The 25,883-nt window shown below is 37.5% G+C and overlaps 3 protein-coding genes and 1 pseudogene across 5 annotated transcripts; 2 read left to right on the top strand and 2 right to left on the bottom strand.

The window, feature by feature from the left end:
* Window positions 1-1,217: 1,217 nt before the first annotated feature.
* LOC125206131 (polygalacturonase-like) lies at window positions 1,218-13,441 on the top strand. Its single transcript, XM_048105424.2, has 4 exons — window positions 1,218-1,676; window positions 6,800-7,089; window positions 7,172-7,400; window positions 13,220-13,441. The coding sequence occupies exons 1-4, from the start codon at window positions 1,242-1,244 to the stop codon at window positions 13,439-13,441; spliced, it is 1,176 nt and encodes a 391-aa protein (XP_047961381.1). The 5' UTR covers window positions 1,218-1,241.
* Window positions 13,442-14,429: 988 nt separating this feature from the next.
* On the top strand, window positions 14,430-16,564 carry LOC125206130 (polygalacturonase-like; annotated as a pseudogene).
* On the bottom strand, window positions 16,174-22,541 carry LOC125207766 (type I inositol polyphosphate 5-phosphatase 12-like). Of its 3 annotated transcripts, none has more exons than XM_089060310.1 (11): window positions 20,978-21,292; window positions 20,642-20,894; window positions 19,769-20,573; window positions 19,563-19,687; window positions 19,389-19,473; window positions 19,029-19,325; window positions 18,685-18,955; window positions 18,480-18,606; window positions 18,056-18,404; window positions 17,641-17,905; window positions 16,174-16,450 (listed from the first exon to the last, which is right to left on the bottom strand). In XM_089060310.1, exons 1-10 carry the CDS (start codon window positions 21,180-21,182, stop codon window positions 17,675-17,677), a joined length of 2,748 nt encoding a protein of 915 aa, XP_088916436.1. In that variant the 5' UTR covers window positions 21,183-21,292; the 3' UTR covers window positions 16,174-16,450; window positions 17,641-17,674. The 3 variants fall into 3 exon arrangements, with proteins under 3 accessions (XP_088916436.1, XP_088916437.1, XP_047963201.1); XM_089060311.1 differs by lacking the exon at window positions 16,174-16,450 and adding an exon at window positions 22,097-22,541 and having other exon boundaries at window positions 17,508-17,905; window positions 20,978-21,341; XM_048107244.2 differs by lacking the exon at window positions 16,174-16,450 and having other exon boundaries at window positions 17,508-17,905; window positions 19,029-19,069; window positions 19,172-19,325; window positions 20,978-21,345.
* A 1,036-nt stretch (window positions 22,542-23,577) lies between these two features.
* Window positions 23,578-24,687, bottom strand: LOC125206128 (thiocyanate methyltransferase 1-like). The gene is made up of 6 exons (XM_048105422.1): window positions 24,610-24,687; window positions 24,294-24,394; window positions 24,126-24,225; window positions 23,962-24,008; window positions 23,802-23,880; window positions 23,578-23,715 (listed from the first exon to the last, which is right to left on the bottom strand). Exons 1-6 carry the CDS (start codon window positions 24,676-24,678, stop codon window positions 23,578-23,580), a joined length of 534 nt encoding a protein of 177 aa, XP_047961379.1. The 5' UTR covers window positions 24,679-24,687.
* Between the last annotated feature and the right edge of the window lie 1,196 nt (window positions 24,688-25,883).

Below are 25,883 nucleotides of genomic sequence, written 5' to 3'. Positions count from 1 at the left end.
GGGTTTGAGTTTGACGTAAATAGTTGGAGATGGCCTAAATGTGTCTATTTCATTTAGACTGTTATTATTGCAATGATTTGTTTAATATGCCAAAAATCTAAAACTATAATTCAAAATGTGGGCAGGTGTATTCTCTTTATTAAAGACAAGCGCTCAATACTTTTAAGTTTACTTTTTTCTTATATTTTATGTTAAAAATAAACGTATTTAATTAGCTATCTTAAATAACTAAATCAATAAAGAAAAATGAATAAACTTTTAGTATATTAATATGATAATACTAATAATGATATAAAACACTAATTTTTATTGTAAATTGTCATCTTGCATCGACATCGACCATCTTTTTGAGATGGAAAATACAACTAATTTTATTTAAGAATTATAGTCTGATGTAATTAAATCGTGAACATCCTAAAATAATAAAATGAATCATTAAATCATAAACAGGAATATTATATAGTGGAATTCAAAGATGCATATATGGTGCCAAAATCCGAAAAAATCCACAAAGAAAATAACAATATTATCTAAGTATAAGTTAAAGAATTAATTTCATTTATAAAGTCCGACACTACCATCAATATTCCTCCTAACTTACTTCTAAAATTCATCTGATATGTGTGCGCTATGATGTATATTATTAGTACATCTTATATACATTTGAAATAAGCAAAATAAAAATCAAAATATCACCTTGGGAATTATTTCCACTAACATGATAAAACACAACTCAACTAATAACACGTTTTTCGGCTATCTAATAGGATCGAAGGTTCAAGTCATCACGAGCCTAAACAAAGGATATCACTGAGCCTCATTTAAAAATATATGGCTTTCTCTTGGAACAAAAGCTCCGCACTAAAATTCCGTCAATACTTTATAGTTCTGAGTTCATCAAATCCTTTTTGTCCAAATATTACGATTTACCTCTTGTGTGAATTATTGAACATATTGTCACATGATATGTCGAACCATTCACATCTGCAAAAATATTATCAATTTATCTTTTACTTTCTTTCTATCATCATAATTCATTAGGCATGTTGCATGGCAATATATCCGGACTATTGAATTTTTACTACATCGCACCTTCTTGCATTCATTTATTAACTATAAATACCATATTGAACTTCCACAACCCCCACTACTATGCCCAACACTTCCAAATCTCCTCATCAATTTTCATTTCACACACACAACACATACTAATTAAATTGCCAAGAATCATTACCACGCACATGGCTAAACCTTCAACCATTCTTTTCAAGACACTTTTCATTGTATACTTCCACCAATCACAATCAGCCACGTACAACATTGTGGATTTAGGAGCAAATCCCAACGGCGAAATCGAGTCCACAAATTCGATGTTGAAAGCATGGACCTTAGCTTGTGCCTCCATAACCCCACCCACAATTTATGTGCCACAAGGCAGATTCCTCCTAAAAGACCTACACTTCAAGGGTCCGTGCAACAACAATGCCGTGACGTTCCGCATCAACGGCACCCTAGTCGCTCCAATATCCGACTATGGTTCCATTGGAGGTGCCGCCAACTGGCTCCTCTTCGAAGGGGCCCACGGCGTCTCCATACAAGGCGGCGTCCTCGATGGTCATGGTGCCGCCTTGTGGGCTTGCAAGATGAGTGGCAACAAGTGCCCCGATGGTGCCACGGTACGATATCATCAACAGTTTTATTGAAGTTTGTACTGAACCATAGACCTTTTATTTAAAATACTAATAACTTTAACTTTAACATGCATTGAAAATAAATATATTTCTCTATTGACTATTGCAATCATGCTATTTTGTATCACATGAACTTTATAATAACTTGTTCAAAAGTTTGTAAAATATGCCAATGGGGAAATGCTAAAATGACAATGCAATTTTGGGTGACACCATACCACCAATCTGAGGCGTTAGATTTGGCGTGAGATGCAATTTTAAAGTGACACTTGGCAGGCTCAATTTTCTTAAAAAAATAATTAAAAAAATGCAAAAGGCTATAACTAGGAATAACAATTCCAGTTGTTTCTCTCTTCACGCAAATTACGGTCTTTCTCTTCCTTCTCTCTTTCTTCTATTTTCAGCATTAATCTATCAAATCTTTAGCCAAAAACCGCCACCGTTATATTCAGTCTCTGCAATTCTTTTTATCTTCTGCGCCATTTGCATTCTGTTCTCCGTGATTTTTTCTTCAATCTTCAGTCAGTAGTCAATCCATGGAGAAGAAGTTCCCGCCGATATTCATTTCACTGATTTTGAAGATGGTTAGTGTATTCACAGTTTGTTGGTTTTCGATTTGTGATTATTTTTATGCAATCGTGTAGTTGTGAATTTTTTATACCCGAACTCAATTTCACGAATTTGATATGTGGACTACCGAATATGCATCTTCCTAGTTGAACTCGTAAATGAAATTTATGAATTTGTCAGGGAGTTCACGAATTTGATGAAGTTTATGAATTTGTCATCAAATTCACGAATTTGATTTGTTATGCTACATTGCTTGGTTAAGCATGTTGTGTTGCTTAGTTGTGCCTATTGCTTGGTTAAGCATGTTGTGTTGCTTAATTAGTTAAAAATTTCATTGCTTGGTTAAATATGGTGGGTTGCTTAATTGCTGGGCTCCATTTGCATTTGATTGTTGTTAAAAAATATCCTTGCTTGCTTTTCTAAAATTAGTAATAGATGACCAATTGCAGCGCTTTAAATACTGTATTGCTTCTATGTTTGCATGGCAGTGCTTGTTGTGCTTTAATTCAGATTTTGCATTGCATGTGCGCCTGACTGAATACCATGTATTGCTTGCCTCATTTGTAGCTAAAGCTCATTCTATATCCTACGCAGTTCCTTGTGTGCCCGATTGCGATGACAAATTAAAACCATTCTTTGGCAAGAAATTCGACACCTTGAACACCGAAATTGCTTTCTATGATGCTTATGCTCGTGAATCGACACACGGAAACATGGAACCAAATCTTCACGTGAGTTTGTTACTTGGCAATATATTGTGTGCAACAGGGAAGAGTTGAAGTATGGGATTGAAATGGATCACATTCATGCACGTGAAGGATTCATTAAAAAGCACAGACGACCACCTTGAAGAGGCACAGAAGAAGGGAGCCGTTGATGTTGAAAAGATGGTGGCAGAGTTCCCCAAACCTTGAGTGGTGACTGTCATTGTTTTATAAAAATGGCAATAACTTTGTTTTGATTTGGATGTGTTCAGAATATTGCTTTGTTTTGGTTTACGGATTGCTTGGTTTTAGAATTTGGTTTTCCGCTTTGGATGGTGAATATTAGCTGCTTCATTTCAAGTTTATGTATTGCTTGGTTGGCTGTGCTTTTTTCCGTGTTGAAAAATATGTTAACACTTTGATATATGCAAGGAAAATAAATTTATGTTTTGCAAACCAAGGAAATCCATAAACATAGCCAACGGAAATAAACTTATAAATCCAAGGAGTTGCAGTGCTAACTCTATGTTAATTACTCCCTCCGTCCCGGATAATTCAGTTAACTTTGACCGGGCACGGGTTTTAAGAATTGTAATGAAAAGTGGGTTGAAAAAGTTAGTGGAATATGGGTCCTACCTTTATATATTAGTTTTATAACAAAATGTGAGTAGGAATGAGTTAGTGGAATATGAGGTCCACTGCCAAAAATGGTAAAAGTGAAATGAGACAAATTATGTGGGACAAACCGAAATGGAAAACTGGGACGAATTATCCGGGACGAAGGGAGTATGAAAGTACATCAAGAACTATTCGAATTGAAGTAATTACAGATGGACATGCTATATTTGTAAAGCTATTCTGGAATAAGAATCAAGCAATAAAATAAATGTAACCGAGCAATAGGTTATACGTACTATCTAAAACCTTCTTCTAATATAGGTATTCCTTAGCACAAATTGTTTGTCTTAATCATAAAGCGTGATGAAGCAATAATGGCTAGTCAAAGTGTATCCATAGTATGCGACGGAACATTATTAAAAAGCAATTTAGTATAAAATAACATGCAATATGCGATCATTCGTTTTGTTTGCAATAGTAATGACGAATTTAGTATACACTCCACTGCTAAGCAATTCTAAACGTCCAACCCACCAATAAATAAGCTTCAAGCAAAACATCTGATATTCTACATCCGAAATGAAATAATAAAATGTACTAAAATAAGAGAACATTCTAGCGCAATAATATGCAACTGAGATACGGTGTTCAACAATAAAAGTGGAGTAACATAACAAAATGAAATAAGTAGTTCCCTAGAATTACTAACTAATTTCCTATCCGACTACGAGTTCAGCAGCTTGTCTTTGGCATCCCTCTTCGGCCGTCTTTCTCACCATTGTATAATCGTGTCCTAAAATAAATAAGAAAAAAAAAGATTTTATTTTAGAACAAGCATATAATAATTTTTGACCAAGCAACTGGCCAGTCAGTAACAAGCAATCACAGCAAATTAGGACAACAACCAAGCAAAGAATTAGATAGAACAAAGCACATCTCATCAGAATTACACACGGTGATGAATCTATATCACGACAAGCAAGAATTACATTAAAACAAAGCACTTACAAGGTAACAATGCGCCATTAATATGTATGAATTCCAACAGCACCCCGTTAATAAAATGTGTACAAAATCTTTTTCCAACAAAGTAACCAACACAATAAAAACAAGCAATTGTTAATGCTCATCACAGCAATTCGCAGGAACCGTGACTACAATGAAAGCAAGCAGTTCCTACTGCTCAACACAGCAATTCTTAATGCTCATCACAACAATTCACAGGAACCATGTCTACAATGAAAGCAAGCAATTCCTACCGCTCAACACAACAATTCGCATGAACCATGTCTACATTGAAAGCAAGCAATTCCTACTGCCCAACACAACAATTCCTATTAACAAAAAAACACCGATTCATACAAATGCAATCCAGAAATAGATCAAGTATCAATCAACAAAAGAACCCTAAGGAAACAAGGTCTATCATGAGACCAATCATTTTCTAACTCTAGTATAAGCAAAGAATCAATCTTCAATAAGCAATGAAATGCATTTTAATAACACTCAGCATTTCCTAACTCTAGAATAAGCAAAATATCAATCTTCAATAAGCAAACATATACATTTTAATGATATCCAAGCAAACAACAACATAAAACAAAGCAAAAAAACAGTAAAAACAAGCAATCTAAGTGACCAAAAAAACGTAACAAAAGCGTATGAAACAATGTCTGTCATGAGACCAAGCATTTTCTAACTTTAGAATAAGCAAAGAATCAATCTTCAATAAGTAAACAAATACATTTTAATGACACCCAACACTTCCTAACATTAGAATAAACAAAATATCAATCTTCAATAAGCAAACAAATACATTTTAATGACCCAAGCAAACAACAACATAGAACAAAGCAAAATATAAACTAGACCAAAGCATCCAATACAATATTTCAGAAGATTAACCAAGCAAAAACCGATTCATACAAATGCATTCCAGCAACTGAGTACGATTCATTCAATTAAATAACCCAGGAAAAAAAAAACGAATATTCAACCCAGAATATTTGGAATAATGTTGGTGAAAACAGGTCCGAAGTTAACCCAAATGAGGATAATCAGTACTCAATAAACCCTCAACCTTCAATAAGCAGTCAGACTAATCAATAATGAAACACAAAACGCTCGGATGGAGAAGACGGAGGTTGAAGAGACTGGCTGCAAACTTCAAGCGCCGATTTTGGGAGAAACCGCCGGTGTGACAATCGCTCGCAGAGAAGAAGACACACAAATCGCTGACAAAGAGTTTTGCTGAGATTTGGAGAGAGAAACCGCCGGTGTGACTATCGCTCGCAGAGAAGAAGAGACACAAATCGCTCGCAAAGTAGGGTTTGATTAAATGTATGAAAAAAAAAATCGGCAGATAGTTTTGGAAGATTTGGAGAGAGAAACGATTTAGTTTTTCACGGAGTGGGTGTGCATTATAGCTGAGTGGAAGAGAGAGAGTGAATCAGGGCCATAAAAACCGGGAGTTTCCTTTCCGTCTCGAATTTAATTCCAACAACAAAAAGACACAATTACCTTGGTAAGCAACACAATAATAACAACCAAGCAATCTCAACTCTATTTCTACAATCCAATCTAAACCATCTATATAGGAGATCTGGCGGTTAAGAATAGAGTTACATTGTCACTTTAATATAGGTGGTACCATAGTGTGCCCCTATGTCAATGTATAATAAATTAATTTGGATCATATAAATTGTTTTAAATTTTGTAGCTCTAGTATTTTATAACATTGTATAATTGAGTTGAGCATAAATGTTGTGATATTAATTAACTGCCTTGTAATTATAGAGTTAATTCAGGTTAGTGAAGAAGTGGACGGCGTTAGTTTATATGTACGTGAATCCGAACAAATTACGAATTAGTAATTAATTAATAATATTTTATACTATTTGAAAATCATGATTTTTTTATCAACTGGAAAATCGTTAAGTAAATTCTTACATTTAATTTATTGTGGGTAATTTTTATTCAAATTATCCATATATATCAAATATGTATGCATTACAAACAATTATAATTAATTGCTAATTAATTAGCTATCACAAATTAAGACCAAATTTTAGTCATTAGATTAAGAGATCTTGTGGTTAAAATAATATCATGTAAATTATATTTTAAATTAAAAAAATTATTAAATAAACTTAGATGGTTGGAGATGACCTGATCGTTTCTATTCTTTGGTATTACTGAAATTATTTTGGGATGCAGACACTGGGAATTACGAATTCAAAAAATGTAGCAGTCTCGGGATTGACATCCCTAAATAGCCAAATGTTCCATATCGTGATCAATGGTTGCGAAAATGTGATGTTACAAGGAGTTACTATTTTAGCCCCTGAAAATAGTCCCAACACCGATGGAATTCACGTACAATTGTCGACTGGGGTAACTATTTTGAACTCGAAAATTGGCACGGGAGACGACTGCATCTCGATAGGGCCGGGTACCACTGATCTGTGGATCGAGAGCGTCGGTTGTGGCCCCGGCCACGGCATTAGGTAATTGATTTGCAAAATTAATTTGTTTTCCAAAATACATCTCCTACCAATTAAATTTTTGTTTGATAATTATGAGATTCAGCATAGGGAGTCTAGGTAAGGATTTTGAAGAGGAAGGGGTAGAAAATGTGACAGTGAAAAGTGTAATATTCACAGACACACAAAATGGAGTGAGAATAAAGGCATGGGGAAGACCAAGCAAAGGGTTTGCAAATGATATTTTGTTCCAACATGCCATTATGTCCAATGTCCAAAACCCTATAGTCATTGATCAGAACTACTGTCCGAGTAACAAGAATTGTCCTAGCCAGGTACTACTTCTCCCATATAAACTCGTGCAAAAAAACCAACTTACAGCATTTGAATTTCGGGCTTATCTATAATTGCGCTGGGTCACTAGGTTTTTTAGTCACTTATAAATTCGATTAATACTTACTTTTGTTTTCAAAAACTATAATTTATCTGATTAAGTTCAATCATTCTTTATGCGCTTTTGCATCGACATTATGTAGTTTATAGATAGATATTATGGTATGTGATCAAATACTAACTAATTTTTAGTAATAACTAATAACTAGTATCAATTTTGTATGTTAAAAATTATCAACACAAAGACATAAATTTATCAATATTCTTGTGTTGATAAACTTATGTCTTTGTGTTGATTTGTGTAGATAATTTTAATACATAGAATTGAAAGTTATTAGTTATTACTGTAAATTAGTTAGCACACTAACACAACTCATTATTGTAGGGATCAGACCACTCGGGATTCGCTAATTACCGGGACCTCTTTTATTGATTGGTTCTGAGATGGCTAATCTCAGAGGTACAAGCCAAATACAACCGTGGTATCTTGATTACACACTAAGTACAATGTTACAAACAGAAACCCTAGACTAAGCTTAAGAACTCCTTAGTTCTTGAGAGTCCATCTTTTCTGGTTGTACCTGCACACTTAGTAGCTGGATTAGTCACACAAGAGATTGATCCCGAAGGATCTAAACACAAAAGAGACTAAGTCAGATAATCGGGCCACGAGTGGCTCAGGTCACAGCAGTGACTGCACTAGGCCTCAGACCTCCCCAATCCTCACAGCAAGTCACAAAGGAGAGCATCGTTGAACGAACTCAAACCAGAGATCAGTGGAACCCTAGATCTCACCGGCCAACGCACACCACGACTATCTCACACGCGGACTCACCCACACAACCCCATAACACAGCCAAGAACGCAAGACCCCTCACTATACACTCCAAGCACTTCGGGATTGGTCACAGACTAACGACCAAACCCTAGAAAGAGAAGGAAACCGAAGAAGTTGCCTAACACTCAATCTACACCGGTAGAACTCTTAGGGACTGAGAATCATCGGTGGAACTGAAAGCTCGAAGGAGAACTCCGGCAAGAGTCGCCGGAATCTTAGAGAGAAGGGAGAGAGATGAAGGCGGTTTCTGGAACAAGAGAGAGAGAGAGAGTATCGAATACAGAGAAGACTAACCGGTCTCTCTCACTTAACAAACACAACACTCATCCAACGGCTGTGAGCCGTGATCCGCGTGGAGTAGCCAGGTGGCACACATCCAGCCATTCTGGATAAGTAAACGGGCCAGGCTCGATTTGGGCCAACAATTAATCTTATGGGCTCAACAGTAGTAGCAGCCCAACTGAATAATAATAGAAGCCCAAAGCAAGGAGTCCAATATCCAACATTCTCCACCTTTGGATTACTTCTGGAGAAACAGGGGAGAGCCTTGGTCTACTGCTGTTTCATCATTGCCTACAAGGCATTCCTATCACCAAAGAACACAAAGTTCATTAGATAGAAGATACCAGGTTGCCTAACAAAACACCAGATGGTAAACCAAATAGTTTTGTAGGACTTAAGCTGTCTTGTGACTTCAAAGAGTCAGCAAGGTCTTTACCTCGGGACATACAATGCACATGCTAACCAAAATCAAAGTGCAATTTTTTGATGCATGACAACAACTTATCCACAGAGAGACATTTAGTACCCATATCAGCAGGGTATGATCAGTATGCACTTTTTGTAAAAGAACTTCACCTTTTTTCACAACATCTCTAATAAAATGGAACCTAACATCTATATGCTTAGTTCTATCATGGAAAACAGGATTTTTACAAAGTTGAATGGCAGACTGACTATCAGAAAACAACACAGGGGCAGACTTAATAAATTTGAGTTCAGAGAGAACTCCCTTTAACCAGATTGCCTCCTTCATAGCCTCTGTAATGGCTATATACTCTGATTCTGTTGTAGACAGAGCTACAATGTGTTGAAGTTGTGATTTCCAGCTAACACAAGACCTGCAAACCTGAAACACATAGGAAGTTGTGGACTTCCTCTTATCCTTATCATTAGCATAGTTAGAATCAACAAAACCACACAACTCAACACCTTGATCATGCTTAGAAAAACACAAACCATACTTAGAAGTATTTTTCAGGTATCTAAGCAACCACTTAAGAGCTTCCCAATGCACTGGCCCAGGGTTAGACATGTATCTACTCAAGCAAGAAACAGCATAGGCAATATCAGGCCTAGTACTAACCATAAGATACATCACAGAGCCAATAGCATTTGAATAAGGGACCTTTTGCATAGCTTTAACCTCAGATTCAGTTGTAGGACAAAGGTCCTTACTTAGCATAAAATGAGCAGCTAAAGGAACAGAAGCAATTTTAGCACCAAGCATATTAAACTTTTCAAGAATTTTTTGCACATAAGATTCCTGATGAAGGACCAGAGAGGAGGACTTCCTATCCCTAAGGATATTGATCCCCAAAATCTTTTTAGCATCACCAAGATCTTTCATGTCAAAATTTTCACATAAGGCACTTTGCACATGTTTAATAGACTTAATGCAAGGACCCATAATCAACATATCATCCACATACAACAGCAAGAACACATGCACTTTATCAAGGTTTTTCACATACAAGCAGGCATCAAAGGTACTCCTAATAAATCCTAACTTCTGCATGCATGTATTAAACTTAATGTTCCACTGCCTAGGAGATTGTTTAAGACCATACAGAGCCTTTTTAAGCAAACACACATGATTGGGAAAATTTGGATCCACAAAACCCTCTGGTTGTTTCATGTATATAGGTTTATCCAAGTCACCATGAAGAAAAGCAGTTTTGACATCCATTTGCTTTAATTCCCAATTAAAATGAGCACATAAGGCAAGCATCACTCTTACAGTAGTAAACTTAACCACAGGAGCAAAAATTTCTGTATAATCAATCCTCTCTTGCTGAGTAAAACCTTTGGCAACCAACCTAGCCTTGTACCTCAACCCCGCAATCTCATCTTTCAATTTAAACAGCCACCTGCAATCAACTACGGAGGCACCAGGGGGCAGAGGCACAAGGATCCAAGTATTATTGACAAATAGGGAGTGGATTTCCTCTTGCATAGCTTTAAACCATAAATCCCAGTATTTGGACTTTTGAGCCTACTTAAAGGTTTGAGGCTCATTTCCATCAGATTCAAACACATTAAAAGCTAGGGCAACTAAATTCACAAATGAACCAAATCTATCAGGGACTTTACCAACCCTTCTTGCTCTATCCCTAGTTAACTGATAATTGTGTAAAATCTAAATTATTACTGGGTTGTGGCTCACCATCAAAAACATTTTCATGGTCAGGGTCTTGGTTTTCTAGAGACTCAGGGGGTATAGGATCTGGGTTGATAGGGGAAGAGTTCCACACCTGCTCCACCTCAGTGGAAGCATCACTGCCCTGGGACTCCACCTCACTTGAGGGCCACTCCTCAGATTGCTCCACCTCACTAAGAGGTTCACCATCTGAGGATGGAGAAGCAGGGGACCTGGGGACACCACAGGGGAAGTCATCTTCATTGAAGATAACATCCCTACTTACCACAACCTTGAAACCAGGTTCATCCCTAACCCACACCCTATATCCCTTAACACCATCTGGATAGCCAACAAAAACACCCTTCCTAGACCTTGGATCTAACTTGTCAGTTTTTGAATGAATAAAAGCACTGCACTCAAACACCCTTAGGTGTGACAGATTGGGTTTTCTACCAGTGAAAACATGCTCAGGGCATCTGCCCTTTAGAGGAACAGAAGGGGATCTATTTATCAAATAACAAGCAGTGTAAAGAGCTTCACCCCAAAATTTTTTGGACAAACCACTTTTGGACAAGAGACACCTAACCTTTTCAAGTAAAGTCCTATTCATTCTCTCAGCAACACCATTTTGCTGAGGGGTGTAAGGAGTAGTTTTATGTCTCCTAATCTCAGATTTTTGACACAAAGAATCCATTTGAGCATTGCAAAACTCAAGGCCATTATCTGTCCTAATGGTCTTGATACATTTTCCAGTTTAATTTTCAATTAAAACTCTCCAATTTGAAGGTTTGAAAAACATCAGACTTGTGTTTTAAAAGAAAACACCAAACTTTCCTTGAAAAATCATCCACAATGGATAAGAAATACACAGATCCAGAGTGGGTAGTAACAGAGGCAGGGCGCCAAACATCCATATGCAAGTACTCTAAGACAGCTTGACTAACATTTTCAGTCACAGGGGTGGGAAAAGACACCCTGTGCTGTTTTCCCATCACACAAGTTTCACAAAAGGGGAGCTCATTTTTGAAATCCAACTCACTCAAAATATCAGAATTTTTCAAAAGTTTTAACCCCTTCGACTCATATGCCCAAGTCTATTATGCCACATTAAAGCCTTATCCATTTTAACCAGATTTACACTATGATCATAACTAGTTAGAGGCTTAGCAGTACACACATACAGATTACACTTTTTCACAGCTTTAAACAGGCATAGTACACCCTTACAGATCTTCATGATACCCTGCCCCCACTTACCCTCAAAACCCTCAGATTCAAGCAAGAGCAAGACAGCAGATTATAGTTCAGATCAGGCACATATCTCACATTTTTCAAAGGCAGCAAGTATCCATTCTCAAACTTTAAAAGCACAGTACCAATGCCAAGGATTTTACACTTCTTGTCATTAGCCATGGACACAAAAGCATTTTCCACAGGTTTGAGAAAAGTAAAGGAATCTTTGAAAGGACATATGTGAAAAGTGCATCCTGAATCAATTAGCTAGTGTAGGGATCAGACCACTCGGGATTCGCTAATTACCGGGACCTCTTTTATTGATTGGTTCTGAGATGGCTAATCTCAGAGGTACAAGCCAAATACAACCGTGGTATCTTGATTACACACTAAGTACAATGTTACAAACAGAAACCCTAGACTAAGCTTAAGAACTCCTTAGTTCTTGAGAGTCCATCTTTTTCTGGTTGTACCTGCACACTTAGTAGCTGGATTAGTCACACAAGAGATTGATCCCGAAGGATCTAAACACAAAAGAGACTAAGTCAGATAATCGGGCCACGAGTGGCTCAGGTCACAGCAGTGACTGCACTAGGCCTCAGACCTCCCCAATCCTCACAGCAAGTCACAAAGGAGAGCACCGTTGAACGAACTCAAACCAGAGATCAGTGGAACCCTAGATCTCACCGGCCAACGCACACCACGGCTATCTCACACGCGGACTCACCCACACAACCCCAGAACACAGCCAAGAACGCAAGACCCCTTACTATACACTCCAAGCACTTCGGGATTGGTCACAGACTAACGACCAAACCCTAGAAAGAGAAGGAAACCGAAGAAGTTGCCTAACACTCAATCTACATCGGTAGAACTCTTAGGGACTGAGAATCATCGGTGGAACTGAAAGCTCGAAGGAGAACTCCGGCAAGAGTCGCCGGAATCTTAGAGAGAAGGGAGAGAGATGAAGGCGGTTTCTGGAACAAGAGAGAGAGAGAGAGTATCGAATACAGAGAAGACTAACCGGTCTCTCTCATTTAACAAACACAACACTCATCCAATGGCTGTGAGCCGTGATCCGCGTGGAGTAGCCAGGTGGCACACATCCAGCCATTCTGGATAAGTAAACGGGCCAGGCTCGATTTGGGCCAACAATTAATCTTATGGGCTCAACAGTAGTAGCAGCCCAACTGAATAATAATAGAAGTCCAAAGCAAGGAGTCCAATATCCAACAATTATATTATTAATTTATGTATTTATTTGACAGGTATCTGGGGTGAAAATCTCAAATGTGACTTACCAAGACGTTGAAGGTACATCGGCAACAAAAGTAGCCGTGAAATTCGAGTGCAGTGAGAGTAGTCCATGTCATGCCATAAAATTGGAAAACATTAACCTTAGTTACAAAAACCAAGCTGCACGAGCAACATGCTCCAATGCCGCCGGCACGGTGGCCGGCATTGTCGAACCATCGAGCTGCTTGTTTTGAGAAAGAGATATATATAAAGATATGTTAATCTAATTAGTACTGGGAATAGTTTTGCATGAGATAGTTGAAGCATATATTTAGTTTTGTATGTAAAACTTTAATTGTCTTTAATTAAATCAGTTTATGTTAGTAACTGATGATATATACTAGCACAATCTGTACAAGAAATAGGCGAATTCCACTGCTTTTTGTTCAATATCTCGTGGAGTTAAATTCTCATCGGTACTACGAGTCATTGCAGTATCAACTATGCAAATTATCGATATCAAAGTCTGATTTATAAATTTTTCTCCAATTCGAGTTACTAAGTAAAAGAATATACAGTAAGTGACCCAAATCTTCAAACATAAATAGTACTCCTCCTTTCGTACAAAGCCTTATTTCTGATAACTCAAATAGTCAAATATATTGGTTTATTTCTATTATTAATGATAGTACTAATATTTTGAATGATTATGGAATTTTTACTCCTCGTTAGTCGTTTCCAAAATTAAAATTTATCAAATTAATTAAGAACTTTATCATTCAATAACTTTCTAATTAATCCTTGTGACAAATCCATTTATTCGATATAATTCTGGTTTTATCTTCCTGCCCCAATTCTGTACAAACTACTTATGTTCAATATACATAAAATAACATAAGAAGTATATACGATCTGCACATTTAATGAGTTACAATTAAGTATATACGTTACAAATTATCATTCTAGCTATATGACCAAAAGATTCTTGAGTGAGCCAATTATATGGGTTAGGAGTATCATATGCTATTTCAGAGTAAGATCCTTTCTCTAACAAACTAACATAATTATCCGTTATCACATTTATAAAAAAGTTATTCGTATTAATTAGCCGCTAGACAATAAGATACATGCTAATTATAGTCTCAACACACACCCTACTATATAAATTACAGCAACACCACTCTATTTTTTTCAACAGAATCAAACTAATCTGTTCCTCCTCACACACTAAAAACCCTAATTATGCTTAAATTGTCTCACACAATTGTTCTTGCACTGATTGCAACATTGCATACGTGCAATGCGGCATTCTATAACGTGGTAAATTTTGGAGCGAAGGGCGATGGGGTGACGGACTCGTCATCGGCCTTCCTCAAGGCTTGGGCGGCTCCCTGCAGCTCGGTTGAGCAATCCACCATGTACGTCCCTAAGGGGACGTTCTTGGTGAACTCGATAGTGTTTGGCGGAGCTTGCAAGAGTAAAATGCAGCTCCAAATAATTGGAGCTCTTGTAGCTCCATATGATTACAAGTCTTTCCTCTCTGATCAAGCTTGGATAAGATTCGAATATGTGAATGGATTATCAGTTGTTGGCGGCGATATTGATGCAAGAGGCACAAGTTATTGGGCATGTAAAAGAAGTGGAGCCAATTGCCCCTTTGGAGCAAGGGTAAACTCGACTTTTTATCCTTTTTGACATATTGTTTGAGTATGATTTTCATTTCTTAAATCTACGATTTGTGTATTGTGATATGAGAATCATTTCCTTTTTTTTGAAAATGGTTGTTTCCAATTCCCTTTTTGAGAGTCACGATATTTAAGTCATTTTGCATTTAACATTCTCCATTTATTTTTACAATAGATGATAAATACATATTCATCACACTAAGTCATTTACTCACATTTTATTATTATACTCATATACAAAAATAGACACAAATTTTCCAACTATACTAGAATCATTTCTTTTTTAAAATGGTTGTTTTCAATTCCCTTTTAAGAGTCAGATTTACCTTTTAAGTCATTCTGCAATTAAGATTCTCCATTTATTTTAACTATAAATATTAAATAGATATTCATCATAGTAATTCATTCTACTCACATTTTATTATTATAATTATGCAAAAATGAGATACAAATTTCACTAATTTAAGTTTCAACTCAAGGGTTTGGTTATTAGTTGTACTTTTTTCTCTTTTAAGCGCCGAAAATGTTTTATACAATTATCACTTACAAATTTTCTTATTATTATCAAATAAAGTTGGTAATGTATTTCATGGTGATTGCAGTCGTTCTCGTTCCAAAGTTGCAACGATGTGGAAATCAATGGTTTGACATCACATAACAGCCACGCAGTCCATGTTTTTATTAATGGATGCAACAACATGATAATTCAATATTTGACAATTGTGGCTCCCGGTGATAGCCCCAACACCGATGGCATCCACATTGGGAATTCGAATAATATTAGTGTCAGCCATGCTAATATTGCCACCGGCGACGACTGTATCTCCATTGGCCCCGGCACCACCCAAATGTACATGGACAACATTGTTTGCGGCCCTGGCCATGGCATTAGGTATGTACGGATGTCTTAAATTGTATGTTTATCTCAAATTCAACTTGATTATTAAACACAAATGGACATTTAATCATTGCTTAGGGCTTCTAATAGTAGGGTTTAAACACGAATCCTTTAGGGTTTCGTCTAATAGGGTTTAAGCATGAGTCATTTAGGGTTTCGTCTAAAATAAGGGTTTAAACATTTGATTACTTTTTAGAGCTTCTAATAGTGAGGTTTGAATTTGATGAATAATGTTTGAAATTTCAAAATGATTATCAGCATTGGAAGTATGGGAGGCAATCCAGACGAAGGCGGAGTGGAACACATTGTCGTAAACAACTCTATCTTCACAGGAACAGAAAACGGAGTTCGGATTAAAACATGGGCTAAACCATTCAATGGATACGCAAGAGACATCAAGTTTGAAAATTTGCAAATGCAAAATGTTTCCAACCCTATAATCATTGATCAAGAGTATTGCCCAGAGAAGAATTGTCCAAATGGGGTATAAATTCTTGCATGATTAATTAGTTACTCCTTCTAGTATTTATGAAATATCCATAAACGTGATTGTTCATCTTTTGCAGAACTCTGGGGTGAAACTAAGCGACGTTTCATTCTACAACATCACAGGCACATCATGGACTCAAGACGCGTTGGTGTTGATTTGCAGTTGGACGAAGCCGTGTGAACGTATATATCTGCAAGATATTCATCTAAATTACATCAATACATTTTCTAACCAACAGCATGCAGCTTCACATTGTGAAAATGCAGGAGTCATTTCGAATGGTGTTGTAATTCCAAATTGCTAAAGATTTCTTACTTGTCGTTATTTTCTTTCATAATAATAGTCTAATACAAGCACGAGTCATTAGGAATGGTATTAGTAGCTATGTTTCTCCTAGCTCTACTTGATGTTTGGTATATAAATTAAATTATCTTTTGTCCGTGTTAGTTTTCTGGCACATATCATTTTCTATGTTTTGATGTGTTAAATTAACCAACCAAGTTGGTAGGTTGGTTGATAATGACTTAAATTATCTTATTGTCCTCAAATTTTCATCATTCCATTTTAATTTAGATTTAATAAAGGTATTTTGGTGGACTTACAATTCAAACAAAAATACAATTTAATATACCAAATATGGTGCTTAAATATTTATTCATATAAAACTAAATGATTTCTCATTTGGTAACTGACATGGTAAATCCCAACTCGACTACCAAACGGGGTTTAGAGAGTTATATCAGGTTATACAAGTCAAGATTAATAACTACTTATTTGATAATTAAAAACCTACAATTTTGCCTATGAGTCCAATCCTTAAAATATTCCTAAATAATAATATGAAAATTCACTAACTGAAAGAAAGACTTCTGAAGTGATTTTTCAAGGCCTTCAGATGACCGAGTTCGTGCGAAGCCAAAACGTAACAAAGAGACATAAACTGATCCAATTAAATTTATCGCACCCCAAATTCTAAAAATTATGAATCTGCCAAAAGATGAATTTTAGGTGACATAAGTGGAGCAGCGATGCATTCAATAGTAGTGAATAGTGCAATTTAATGTTTTTAATTGGGGAGGGGCTAGCGTAGGGTGTAGGGTTGCCTATATGGAACACGTAAAATTTTAGTCCAAAAATGACTGCAAATTTTTTTTTGAGGCCTGTATATGCAAGTCTTAAAAATTCATCAACTTTATATTTATGTTTAGATAAGTACTTTTACTAATTAAAATACAATTCTTTTAGGGTTGAAAATTAAAAGGATCCAAATATTTAAAAATTGTCCGAATCCATTATTTTTACCAAAATATCACCACGCTTTCCTTGATATATTACTGAATCTAAACACATTAAAGAATATCCATTTCTACAAATATGTACCTTCCTGTTAGCCTTGTGGCTTCTTGTGTTTAATCTATCCGAGTGGAATGGAGCGGTGCCGGAGAGTCACACGGTGGGTTTTGACGTCGGTCGAGCAACTGCCTTGTACTGTCACCAACAAGGTGAGCTCCTTGTCCTTGCCGTCTTCAGCCCACCAGCTTTGTGCAGCTCCCCCTGTCAACTCCTCCAACTTGTGCAACTCCTCGTGGTGCACCGATACGTCCGCCTCTTGCTCCGGCTTGATCAAGCCGGCCGCTGGTGCCACCTGTTGTGGGATAGTTAGCATTGTACCTCATTTGTTCTATTAGTTTTGAAAAATTATATAGTAATAAATAGTTAAAGCAGAAAAAGAGTAAAAGTAAACATTTTTCTCTTATTTTACAAAACGAGTGCGAATTAAGAAGTGGAGATTTACGTGGAGCCAACGTGGGAAACCGAATGAGCCACGTGGACGGCAGTTGGGGTCCGCATTGGCGCATAGTCCTAGACACGCGATTTTGAAAAAGACGCAGTGTTCGGGACTTGGATTGGTGATCTTGAAGCAGAATGTGTCCTGGTTCTGGAGCTCGATGGTGTCGGTGCTGACCGACGTATCAGGGACGAAACGCAGCTCCTCGATGCTCGACCTGATCTCCTCGTTGGTCATGAGGATCTTGGCAAACTCCTGCCTCCTAACTGCTTTATCGACATGAGCAATGTCGACGTTGAGCTTGCAACGGACGGGCTTGTGATCGCTCTCAACCACGTCCATACAAGCGTCGTACCTTGAACGCAACATCCAAACATCACTACCATTTAAGCAACAACAAGAAGTAGTGTTTAAGAGAAACAAGCCTTACTGGGATATGGAGGCGATCACGGGGCAATCTAAGCTGCATTCTTTCGTCGTCGTACCATCTTTGTTATCCCGATACAGAACTCTATCACACCAAGCCGGGATGCGTTTCTTCTCACCCGAGTCATAACCTGAAACGTATACCGTTAGACCAGCATATCCTCGGACCTCGTGTCGGATTAGACAATCACATAAGGCGTTGAATTTACCTCCTAAACCCGGTTTTCCTATCTCGAACTTGTAGGTGGGAGGAAACATAAGGATGGCCTCCCGCATCCCTTGGAAGACTTTTCCAGCCTTCATCTCTGCGCGTAGCTGATCTTTCTGGCGAAGCCAATCAAAGCTTCGCTGCGAAACCAAGTCCCGAGCTTCATCATAGCTTATGCCGAATAGGCGATAATTCAAATCGCCATTAAAGATGACCATATCAGCTTCAGCAAGATCAGGCCTGGCCTCTTCAGGACTAGTAGGTGTTGTTTGCTGGAGAAAAACACACAACTTCACCCAAACCAAAACTTAACAAAATCAAACAAACTAAAAAACTAAACCATACATTTGAGTTCTTGACAGCCTGATTAGCCGACGAAACACCAGCTGCGAAAATGAGGAGCCACGGAAAGCCAAACGAATAAAGCAGCCAAAATAAATATACACAGAGAAGAAGAGAGCAAGACAAGTAGAGGCATCGCACCATACCAGCGGTTTGCGTAGACCGACCGAAAGTCATTGTTCGGAAAATATGATCGAAATCAGCATTCCGTTTGTTTACTGCTTCTAAATGTGCAGCTAAATGACAATTTACAAAACATATCAGCTGATCATACACTCTCAACCTCAATCCTACACCTCCCTGCAAGTGTAGAGACGACATAAATTACCATTTCGATGTCAAGGGACGACTAGAGCGGCGCACCTTATTTCCTATAGCTCGCCCTAGACCACATGCCACCGCAGCAACATCCAAGTCCCCGACATGGGGCCTCACCGTTTTTCTTACCCTGAAACGAAGAACGATGTCACCCAAAAATTTTTCCCTAATCATATAGAATCAATAAATTAAATGCCCTTAAGAGTATGAAAGCTATACCAAACCGCTATCAGCAAGGCAGCCAACTGCCTTGACCCGACACGTTCGAAGACAGTTCTTTCGTTTAAAGCCTTGCCGATATTATCTAGCCACCATTGCCCCACAGCGCTCCCTTCTAGTCCTACCTAAAAAAAAGCAAACTCAATTGTCAAATTCTAATTTAAAAAATCATCGAAATCACACACTTGATGTACTTAGAGGTGTACCGTTTCTCTCGCTGCAGACATGGCAAGAAAACCAGCACCCATCTCCACCTCTTGCAGGCCGACAACTACAATATCAACGTCGGAGACTGCTGAAGATCCCAGCCAGGACTTGAGGGCCGTTTCAGAAGCTCTTCCTTGGCTAACGTTCCATGTTGCAATCATAATGGTCGCTTTGTCCTGCCTTGTATACATATCTGCTCGTTCCGATAGTTCTTGGCGCAACGTGCTATCGATGGTAGCAGGGGAGGATATGTTCCACCCCCGAACACCACCGTGTGTGGCTAAACTAAAAAGATGTCCGTGGCCAACGACTAGTTTTATAACAGGCTCGTTGTGGGCAACCCAGCCGGCTACCAAGTTCCCTTCGAGGTCTAGTATCTGGATGTTGCCTGTTGCGTATCCAACCCATATCCTCGAACCGTGAGAGCAGAAGCTTTGTACAGCAGCAGGGTGCCGAGTGAAATCCTGCATACGGTTCCCATTCCCGTCCCAAAGGATTATCAATCCATTCGAACAACCCGTCCAAATCACACCATCTGCAGCAATCATCATTGCTTCTATCTTCTTTGTGTCTTCGACTAAAGCTCCCGCCCCCTTTGCTACTCTACGAACAGCATCCGCAGCGCCTATCAGAGCATTGAGCGACCTCTGCAGGAAGCCCTGTGGTTTATCCTTTTTTCCCTTGGAGACGGACTTCGCATTATCCCCGTCTTCAACTGGCTGGTCTTGAGATGGATTGTCTACGCGATTCTCAATCTGACCCTCTAGGTTGAACACTTTAAGAAGCTCCCTCGTCCGAGCGTTCCTGTTTAATACAAACGATCAGACTTTTGGATTTTCTCGAGCCAGATGAATTCGAGAGAGAGCAGGTACCATAGTGAAAAGGTTTGAGAGGCTGCAGCCCAAACCTTGGCTCGAACATTGTCAGATAACAGATATTTCACATCCGAAGAGGGCATGTTGCATACGCCGTTAGTGGTGACTTCAGCTCTCAAATCGATAATTGATCTCTCGATCAGCACAGCAGCCATCCGCCTTTCCTCCTGCGTTAGTCCAAGCGATTTTTCTAGAGCTTCCCATGGCCAGATCCTTATATTCCCACCCTCTGCACCCGTCCATATGTCACCTTCACATACAAGCCCAGAGATCATAAGAAACGGAACACATGTATAAACAACAAATACGAGAAAGATTAAAGAAAGGGGTTACCGTAGAAAGACATTGTCATGGAAAGAACAGGAGTTTTGTGTGCTTGCCAAGACAAGCCTTCTTTGAAGGTGTTGCCATCGGTGAACTGCTGGTCCATCTTCCAGGAACGAACCTTACCGTCTTTGTGTCCGCTCCAAACCATCTTACTTGCTTCGTCAATCATCAAGCAGAGTGTTTGAGACATGCTTGCTGACTCGTGAAACATGGCGGCCTCCTCGTCTCCCCTTGGTAACCTTCGCCCAGCTGTCTCCGTTACACTCCCCGGCTCGAATGTGTCCGAATATTTCCACACTCTTACACCAGTTTCCTGCCCTCCCCACAGCTGTGTGTCTGTGCTAGCAATCGTCTTTATTAATTTTCCACCCTGTTGAAGTCCACAAACTTCTAGATTCTTTTACACTTAATAGACTTGTTATAAAGACAAGTACACAATGACAAACTACATAACATTTTGCTATCACAAATTTGATTTCTTTGTTAAGAAACTTCCAAACAAACAAAATTCTGAAATCCACACACCTTGTATCTTCTATTTACCAAAGCACAGTAGCTAATTCAATTGTGAATACAAACATACAACCCTACTCCACAAGTGATCAACTTTCCATTTTGAATTGTCCCACCACAAATGATCAATTTCTTTTTTAGCTAAAAACAAAACTTCAACACCTATCTTACTTTATTACTTTATTCTCTCTTTCTTACTTTAATGAATGTATATGTCCCATACTACCGACAACTAGAGACTAATCTCTTGTCCCAAAAGTCAGGACACTAAGCGGTAGGGACTGGCCAAGTGTTTGCTCCATTTACATGGCAAGGGTCTTAAGGGATGAGATGTTGAACACTAGGCCAACCATGTTGGTTTTTCAATCTTTTTAACTGATATTCTATCTGTCCACGAAAAATAACATAGTCTCATTTCTATAAATGAAAAGTTTCTCACTCATGCTTTATCTACATTTTTCTCAATCTCTTACTTTATCAATTTCTTATTAAAACTCTAGGTGTACTCTCCAATTTGTCCAACTTTCTTTTCATCTCAACATCCATATTAAAAAATTTAATTAAAATCAATATTTTGACACAATTGGACAATGGATAATTAAAATATCCAACCTGAGATTCCCTCAAAGGGTGAGGCCTAATCTCGATACACGGCGGGCGGGTGGGGTGCATCGCGGCTCTAATAGGGGCCTTGAACACCCCGACGCCGCCGCCGCTGCCAATGAACTCGGGCAGCGGCTCGTTGGGCAGCATCTGAGCGTCTTCGCTGGCGTCGGCGCCATCACCCGTCTCCATCATGTGGTTGACGGGATAGCGGTACAAGTCTTCCTCGTCAGAGGCGCCGATGACGTCGGCGCCGTCGAGGCTGTGGTTGCGGGGGTGGTGGCTGCCGCTCGTCTTGGGCAGCTGCTGGCTGTAGAACTTGGATTTCGGGCGCGGAGGCGACTGGGATACCTCATCTACCGCCTTGGCGTCGGGATCTTTGGGTGGATCGTCCATTTTTGTTTTGCTTTTTTCTCAAGAATTTTCAATTTTAGTGTTTTGATCAAAGTTGGGAGATGGGAATTGAAAATTGGGAGGGAGAGTGAATGTCGGATGCAGAAAGAAAATGTCAGATTGTGATCACAGAGAAACTAAAATAGAGGGACAAGTTTTTCGCGGTTTCAAAGAATTCATAATATTTACAACGAACTTATAGGAGTAAGTATAGGTTAAAACCAGATATTGATCAATTAAATAGAAACATTTTGGCATGAATAGTAATATATAATTAATAAAATAAATGTTAGTAGAAAGTAGACTTTTTTTATAGTGAAATGACATTAATTGTAAATAAATTAATTTGCAATGATAATATGTTGTTTAATTATTTGAAAATTTCTGAATTCGATGGGGTGGCTTTGGCAATATGGAAAGACTTCAGATTGTAATATCCAATTTTATACTGTGTGAAGTAGCAAATTTTCATGTTACTAGAATTTAGAAATATTAGTTTAGTAGCCTTACAAAGGAAAATATTATATCCATGCCAATTGGAATGCACTTGCAATTTAAATGGAAAAATGTATGGCATATTGTTAAAGGTGGAAGAAAACACAATTTTTATATGCATCAAATTAGTTAGGGAAGAAGAAGAGAAAAAAGAGAGAAGATTTTTATAATATACTTACACCCCTTCATCCTAAAAGAATATACACTTTGGGTTTTAACACGGATTTTAATGCAAAATTGGTAAAGTTATAGAGATGTAGAGAGAAAAAGTAATTAAAGTATTGTTAGTGGAAAATGAATCACATTCACACCTCATAAGAGAAAAAGGAGTTTTCAAATTTTATTAAATGCATATTCTTGTGGGACGGACTAAAAAGAAAATAGAGCATATTCCCATTTTAGATTTTTTTCGGTATGCCCGAAAATGCCCTTCATGACAAACATGTGAAAACGTCTTTTTTTGGGCAAATATTAGGACCAGGTATCAAAAATGTTGTATAAAAAAATTGACTATTTTTATGCAAAAGTAAAAAATCGGGTACCATTTTTTATGTTCATTCCATTCTCATAAATCAAAGTATAGCTCATCAATGAATAACCGTTTATTTGCCTCCCTTTTCATTGCCGAGACAAAGGAAACAAGATAGACAAGCATCCCAACTTGTCAACATGTCCCTGTGTTTTTCTGCAGAATATGATGAAACCCTTCTCCTTCTCCATCTTCCTAGCTTCTCGTGTCCCTGCCATGCGTTCAAGAACGATCGATGTTAGAAATATGATGTTTTCGATCACAAGACTTGTCCACATTCACATGAAATCAATCTACCTTTTGACGAGGAATAGCCAACTCGTTGTCTGAAACACACGTTGCTTCGAAACCAACAGGATGCAGCACCTCTTCATAACTGTGTAGATAAACGAAATCATGAAAACCACACCAGACAAGTTCAAAGCTGAAGTGTAGGGAAAAAACAAGTGGAAATTACTCGGAAACTGATACGTTAAACGGAGGACCACCCTCACGATCATCGATCTGACAAAAAAAATAGCATGCAAACGATATAAGTGCTTCAAATAAATACGTACGCAAGTTTTTTCCGCGTTATTAGTATTTATAATTCAAGTATGCAGTATATATATTTTGACTAACCAGATTGATTAGTGTTATGAGCTCCCCATCTGGTTTGAGAAGCTGGGACATTTTCTTGGCCCACGACGATCTTAGCTCGGGTTCAATGGCACAAAAAAACCTGTAGAGGTCGATTTAATGAAAATGCAGCATGAATGCATGTCATGTCCCTAGGGCGAGGAAACTTACTTGTAATCAAATATGAGATCGAACAACTGAGCCGGACACCATGTGAAGAAGTCACCCTTTAAGAAAGTACAGTGCTCTGCCTTTGCTGAACCAGACTTCAACTACAATGTAATGCAACCATCATAACTACTGTGGATTACACACAAGAACCTCGATGCAAAATATTGTACAAATTCGATACATTGATCAAGTGATATAGGCACACAAAAGTTCGTTTACACCGATATCAAAATAGGGCGTTGCGAAGTCTTTTTGTATAACATTTCATCACATCTACAAGGAAAGTTGCAAACTTTTTTATAAAATCATCTCTTACTTTCATTGCTTTCTTAATGGCAATGCCTGATATGTCCAGACCTACAACATGGCGCTCGGCACTGGCCATCTCCACCACATCGTAAAATATTGCATATACACTTAAATTTTTACTTTCAGTAATAAATATCAATTAGATTTATTAAACAAGTGATATGCTTCAGTTATATTTATTAAATAATAATAGTAATATTTCTATTTTCACAACAAAATTTATGAAATATTACCAGTAAAATGAATGGCGGAATACCGTAGGACATAAAGAACGAGAAATGGAAAAAATTCAAGATATATAAATAAAATAATGTATATATTTAAGTAATTTATATATGGGTCATATTCTAATGCTTATAGCACCCTAATCTAAAATCAAGACCAAATCTCCACCTTTAGATTTTAAAATGAGTGGATGAGATTAAATCTTACGAATTTCAATAAATAGTAGACAAAATATCAACAAAAGGGTAATATCGTCATTATGTTATCATATGATAATTTTCGTGAATGTTTTTTTATATTAACATAGTGTATTACAAATATCAACAATATGACATAAGAATATCAACACTAGTACAAGGAAATATCAACTCATATTTATTGAAATTTTTACATTGTTTTATTGAGATTTTTTTATGTATTTGTTGATAAAAATCTGGTTATCAACATTTACGAAAACTAAAATAAAAAATATTAAATATCAAATTTCATCATCCGAACATCGTTGGAACATATGCAATTGGGATCTCGTTGGAATCCTTATAAAATTATCTTTAATTTGCTATTTTTTTGTGAAAAAATCATTTAAATCGAGAGAGTTACGTAAATTTAAAGTTTTAAGATGATTTTAATGAGAGGGAATTGACATTAATACTCTCTAATTTTATTTATTAATTTTATTTATTAATTTTATTTATTAATTTTCTTAATTAAAAATATAATCCATGTGGCATTATTTCAACCCCTAGATCTTCTAATCTAATGGCTAAGATTTAGTCTTAGTTTGGGATTGCTAATTAGTTAGCAATTGATAACTCCCCATTTATATATAAACAAGAAATATAAATAAAATAATTTATATATTTCTTGATAGGGAAAATAGCCATTTAAATAATCAAGTTTTGTCAAAATCTGATCTATCTCACAAAGTTAGAAATCCGATAATTAAGTTACAAAGTTTTTTTTTTTTGTAGTTTACCCCATGAGTCAAATTTTAGATAGTATCTTTGTTGACATAGATTGAAATTTCAAGATGGATTTCAATGTAGAGATGCAAGT

The sequence above is a fragment of the Salvia hispanica genome, chromosome 6 (genome assembly GCF_029641045.1).
Source record: "Salvia hispanica isolate PSC_SH4W2 chromosome 6, Shi_PSC_v1, whole genome shotgun sequence".
In the NCBI taxonomy this organism is placed as follows: domain Eukaryota; kingdom Viridiplantae; phylum Streptophyta; class Magnoliopsida; order Lamiales; family Lamiaceae; genus Salvia; species Salvia hispanica.
The sequence above is the reverse complement of the archived record's forward strand: the minus strand, read 5'-3'. Positions and strand labels throughout refer to the sequence as shown.